Below are 6333 nucleotides of genomic sequence, written 5' to 3'. Positions count from 1 at the left end.
TCTCTTACAAAAAAAATGCACATGATGCAGTGCCAAGCAGTGCAGGTAGGCAATACAAGGCAGAATAAGGCAGTCCCCAGTTTAGTGCGTGCAGACAGTATGTATACAATTAGGCTAAATTGTTAATAGCCTACATCAAATAGCCTCGAGCAAAATGTCGTCATGATATGCTACTTGTGAAGCGCTGCTTATTAAGGCTGATTCTCTTTGAATTTGGCTCCCGCTGCACAGATCATGCGCAGTGTGCAGCGTGCTGCCTTCAGTCAGCGGAGCAGCTGTCCAGGGTTTGGAATTCCAACATGGCAGAGGCTGTGGTCAGTCTTCTCCTCACTAACTTGGAATGGTTTCAAATCGCGAGCGGCCGCGCTTAACCTCAGTGAGCCATTCATCTGCGCACTCACCGAATCGATGGTACTATAAACCCTGACGCTGCCCTGGCACCTACACAGGTAAGTCGTATCCTGTCTATCAGCGATGTTGTCAATTCAAAGAGAAACGGAGCAGCCCTGTACGCGCAACAAAAAAAAAAAACGCTCGCTGAGGGACGGTGTCGCGCATCACAGATCTGCAGCGCAGTCTGTGGCCAGTCATCCTGCGTTTTGTCATCGCTTTGGAGCACACTAAATAAACGCTTTGAAGTTTCGGGATTAGCGCTAGTTTGCGATGAATGTTTTATTCAGCCGTTGTTTTCCTCTCCGTAGTTTGTTACTTAAAGGCTCTGCACCCAGTCTCTTTAATAACTTTCCTGCGACGAGAAGTTTTTGCATGTCTGCCTGAATAAAACTTACCGCGATAACCGCAGGCGGGAGGTTAATAGATGGGTTGTCATTGCGCACTTAGTGGAACAACTGCTGGCAAGTAATCTATTTTAAAAGTAAAGGGAGGGGGGGGGCATCACGCTGGTTTAGCTGCTTCCCCTAATAGGCGTCATGAAGAATGTGTGTTTTATGTCATCTACAGCCTCTCACATGCTTCCTATTCTCTCGTTTCAACTCGCGCAAGAAGTGACAGGCTCCAGCCGAGCCTGTGTGGTTTTCTGCGCGTCTCCGTCCAGGGCTGTTTTTTTTTTATTATTTCATTTCACTCGCATGTTCCGTTTCCCTTTGGTTTGAAATTGTCCTTAATTACACGACCTAGATAAGTACCTGAGGAAAGAACAAGGGACCGTGCGCTTTTGAAACTTGTGAAATCCGATAGCTGAGGAAAAAAGTGGCTGTAATGAGAAGCAACCTTTGGAATTCCTCCTCGTGAAAATTCCGTTTCTGCTGTTTTTCCCTCTCCTCTTGTTTTTAGGCTTGAAGACATGATCACTAGCACCAGTATTTATGGTATGTTCATTTTGTAATTATCATTAATATTATTGTTATTATGTCATATGTGTCATAGTCCATTTGAAAAGAGGCTGTTATTGCACTGATGTAATTGTTTCTTTGTGCATGTGTGGGTCATCTTCAAAAGTTTACTTAATTTAGGTTATTATAAGAATTGAGCATAGTCCAGAGATTAGGGCACATTATGTGATGCATTTCATACAAGTGGCATTATCAATTAGGCTCACAGTATCTTGTAAAGGTTGAAGAATGTGCACCCATTTTGAAATGGTTTGGTATCTGTCACTGACATATTTTTTGTTTAACTTTTTCTTTGTCATTGCACTGCTTTCATGTTTTTTGCATGCAGATCAATATGATTATTTTTGTAATGAATTTGAAGGGTAACACATTTCCATTAAGAGATCACATACAATCCCTACTTTTAGGAAACATTTTTGTGTGTGTTGAGACGAGTCTGCAATGTCATTTAGCCATACATTAAATATTGCCCTTAAAATATTTCTTCGGAGTTATTACCATGACAGCTGCAAAATGTCATTTATTTTAAAATTCATGATGTGACTGAAGCTCAGGATCTCTTGCAAATGTTTAGAAAACTATTACCTCGAGTGAAATGACGCTTGATATGAAAACTGCATGAATTTAGCGTCACAGTTATTACCAGTTGCATCACAAACGATAGTGTTCAATTATTTTAAATATGAATTAAGTAGATAGCACAACACAAATACATGTAATATAGCAATGCTACAATATGTTGACAATATCATTTTTGTAAAGGTAATTATTTAAACACAATTTATAATGACTTTGAGGAAAACTCACAATTTGCCTTTTTTTAATGTTTTATTTATGAAGATGTCATGCACTTCTATTTGCTTGTCACACTGTGTAACAATTCACTAGTGAAACTTCATCAAAATTGCTCACAGATGACATCAAAGGCAGGGTCAGAAATAGCTGCTATTCATGTTCCAGTGCAAATGGTTTGCGACAAGCCAGAAGCCAGTAGATGGATCTGAGCATGGACACAAAGTCAGGAGGAGTAACAAGTTGTGTGCTGTCTCTCTTTTGAAAAACACTTTGTCCTAAGCGAACCGTGTCCACTTCCATAGAACAATCTACTTAATTGTGTTCGCACATTTCATTTGCATGTTTTCCTTTGAGAGGAAATTAACATCATCAGCAGTGAGCTGAAGTATGTTTTCATTCCTCTTCAAAAAAATAACAGCATTGCAGCATCCGTCACTCAGTGGGAAAAAGAATGTACATTACCACCACGTTCATTATGTTTGAGTGTTCAGTTGTAATGTGTTTTGGTAAAGTGGATATTAGATTTTTGGTCCAATTTTTACCACCACCTCCCACCTCCACCACCACTACTTGTATGCGTGGTGTTCTTTTTATTTTTCATTACAGAATAACTTTAATTTTAGCAGTTCAGATATGGATACGTAGCAGGGTTTCAAATAGTTTGAAGCAATTCATTCTATTTAAATCTGTATCCACAGCTTGCAGGTACTCACACTCTGAAATATCCTGTGCAGTCTGTTTGAATGTTCAATTTTCATATTTTCTTAAATAGTTCAATACCAATTGAGACTTCTACAAATCACATAAATGCAATTGTTTTCATGCTGCAGTATGTTCGCACCTAATTTAAGAGGAAGATTTTTACAGTATAAGAGAGGTTTATCTTGAAAAATGATTTTGCCTCTGCACAGCAAAAACAATCCTCTCGTATTCATCAAACTACTATTTCAGATTTTTATCTTGAACATCCTAATTATCAAGTATAACCTGAGGATAATTATTCGAGTTCAAACCCTGGCAGGGTTCTATGTCTGTGCTCCTGCAGTGTGCTGGGTGATTCTTGCAGGTCCTTACTTAACCCCAGACACCTCCGATGTGCATGGGAAGAAGCTGACAGCTCTGTTTATTTCTGATTGCACTTATGATAGCAATCTAAGCTGTTGCTTGACGTGAATCTCTGAGCTAAATTTGACGACAGATGCTGCCCCCCCCCCCCCCCCCGCCCGTTTTCATCACCCTCTTTACAAGTTGTCACACATGTTCACACTTTTAAAAGTGTCTATAAATACTAACAAGGAGTTGTGTGAAGTAAACCATAGTAAATAATTACATTCAGCACTTTCCCCAGTGAAAAAGTGATATCAAATTATACTTTTTATATTTAGTTGTGTTCAATTCTCAATGGCGTAGACTGCAGTCAGTGCACCCTCCGCAATGTGACAGACGAAAAAAAATTACATTTCCAAAATAATTTCGAAATTTCTTAATCTTTTTAAAAATGCTGCTTTACAAGCCATTTATTTACTGTGTACTGACTGAACCACATAAATCAAATAAGGTTTCCAGAAAATCCTTGTTGGTGTTATCTGCTGTAATGACCATTATAACATCCTTGATTCATCGTTAGGTTAATCACAGTTGTGACAAATAACGCAAAGAAAAACTCATCATCATTATCTGCATCTTATGCAATCTTTAACTTGATGGTGTGAAGCTTCTGCGTGAAGCAATCTAGCTGCTCTAAATGTTCTGTCCATAATCGAAAGTGTGAAACACTATTACGACAGGACCGACACTTTATATACAGCATGCGCACTAATGATGACAATTAAAGCCATCTCCTAAATACCTTGAGCTGATTCTGTGTAAACAACCCCTGGGATGTCTGCAACGCTGTCTGTAAAATGATGAAATATTAATCCTTACAGATGGATCTATTTGTCAGTAACTATGACAAATCCCATTCAGCACCTTGACAATATTTCTTTACGAGATCAGTCCAGGATTGTCATCTTATGGCAAATATGTTAAGGGGTGTCTTTCCTATTTTTCCTATAAAAAGCGAGGGAGTCCCTAATGGAGTAAGATGCTAGCAGAAGGGACAAAAACATTCCAATCTTTCTTCTTCTAAGTATTCTATGTCTTCCTGCCGGCCTATCCTCTCTTCCTCCCCCCGTCTTTCTCTCGCTCTCTTGTATCCACATCTCTGTCGTTTCCCTCATGGCAGCTTGCTATGATGTCTTTGTGTGTTTCTCTCTCTACGCTGACAATTCTTGCAGTGATCTAAGTTGGACTGCATTAGAAAGTGAAGGCAGCTGTCTGTTGCTATACTGAGGGACGTGTTTGCTCTACTGCAAAGATGAAGGACCATGAATCCTTGACATCCTCCCTTTCTCTCCCCTCCTCCTCCTCCTTCTACCATCTCATTTAGACACAGCGACTGTCTGCTCAGACTTGTTTTTTTCCCCTCTGAGTGACAGCATATGGCATGGGCATTTTCTAAAATGCATGCGCCTACCATTGGCTGCTTGTACTTACCCTTCGTATGTCTCCGAGCTGCAGGCCTGTCGTGTTGTTTGTTGCTCTAATTCAAACAAAATACTTACAGTTTAATTTAGTTTAACACAGATTATACTGGATTAAAAAGAAAACACAGGTTGCATACATATGGATGCATGGATATTTTGTCTTACAGTTTCACTGCAGCTCAGAATTCAAATCACTACAGAGATTTCTCTGGTTGTATTTTAGCATATACTTTATCATATTAAATGTTTTTAAGGATTATGTGCAAGTACATGTCTTTGTATGTGATTGAGAGTGTGCACGTACAGTATGTGTGTGTTTGCCTGTCTGTTTCTCTTTGTGCATGTTTTTTTTTTTCCAGAGCCAGTTTGAGGGAGGACACAATGCCCTTTTCTCTGTCTATTCTTTCTTTTTTTTTTTTTTAGAAACTAATCTTCCACACATACATCCTGTTATGTTTTTTACGATCCATACCATAATGCCCAATGTGCTTATAGAGCTTAGGGTTCACTAAATGACTGATTATAACACAAACACGCTCATAAGTCATGGTGTAAGGTTGATTTATTCAGGCCATATATGCCAGGCATATTATTTACAAGGAATATGGCATTTGTTGCTTTAAACTCCTTGTTCTCCTCATTTCCAACACATTGAAACAGAGTCTTTGTTTCATCTCCTTCACACGAGGTGTCTGTGCACTCATAAGGAGACGAGGCAGCTCCGCGCCTGTTGGGGATTGGCAGGAATAGACAATCCCCAGGTGTACTAAACTAGGTTTAGCACTAAGGCTTTTAATCTGGACTTGTAGGAGATTCATGTGCATTCATAGATTTGCCTCTGTAATTATCATACCCCCAGTGGCAGCCAGAGAGACATTTGCCTAAATCACTGATGTCCTCATTACACTGTTTACATTTTAATTAGACATGCTAAATTCCTGATTTTTTTAATGGCCAAAAAGATTGGAGGTCTTCCTATCATTTCTCTAGACATGTTGTGGATGATGCCTATTTATTGCCTGGCTGTAAGTCGCAGTAGTGCGTGCATCTCACTATAAAAAAAAGAGAATTTCCAGAGTTTTTAATTAATGTATCATTCATAGGTTGTTTTATGAACAGCATCTGAATGGAATGGCAGTAGACAGCTCTAGGACGATAGTCTGAACATGGTATTATCCATAAGAAATCATACAACATTATGACTGAATCTGTTTTCATATCTTTAAATTATGTCTTTGGCCAGACTATTTATAAGGCACTGAATATCCAACCCCCAAGGACTATGATTAACAACATCTAAAATCCCATGACTTTTGAGAATAGCCGGCACTTTGAGTTGTCATTGTGTGCCCGAGTACTGTTGCTTATCATTAAATAACCTTGGTGAAGAGAGGTGTTTTTTCCTGTCCTTCTTCCAAGGTGTTTTTTTTTTTTTATTGCATGCTGTTGGGGAGTTTCGTATTGTGAGAGAGCAGCAAGCCTTTCACAAGAGGATAAGAGAAAACTCAATATTTTACTGTATTGAAATTCCTCTTGTGTTCCCACAAAACAGTGTCTGACTAATCTGGCCATCGAGGCCGCTATTCTAGCTGGACTGAAAACCCATGCAACAAGAGAACCTTTAAGTACTTTTACACCACACCACATTTGTCAGCTTC

General features: G+C 39.2%; 1 protein-coding gene across 2 annotated transcripts in view; it reads left to right on the top strand.

Annotated features, from left to right (window-relative positions):
- The first annotated feature begins 275 nt into the window (after positions 1 to 275).
- Positions 276 to 6333, top strand: part of fign (fidgetin) — a 27329-nt gene continuing 21271 nt past the window's right edge. The window contains exons 1-2 of one of the 2 annotated variants that reach the window (XM_031858498.1): positions 276 to 449; positions 1294 to 1328. In XM_031858498.1, coding sequence (XP_031714358.1) covers positions 1304 to 1328 — 25 coding nt within the window. In that variant the 5' untranslated portion in view covers positions 276 to 449; positions 1294 to 1303. The remainder of the gene's footprint in view (positions 450 to 1293; positions 1329 to 6333) is intronic. The other variant, XM_031858499.1, reaches the window with a different exon arrangement.

This window comes from Anarrhichthys ocellatus, unplaced genomic scaffold, assembly GCF_004355925.1.
Source record: "Anarrhichthys ocellatus isolate YVR2014 unplaced genomic scaffold, GSC_Weel_1.0 scaffold20, whole genome shotgun sequence".
NCBI classification, from domain to species: domain Eukaryota; kingdom Metazoa; phylum Chordata; class Actinopteri; order Perciformes; family Anarhichadidae; genus Anarrhichthys; species Anarrhichthys ocellatus.
This window is presented reverse-complemented; position numbering and strand designations above follow the sequence as displayed.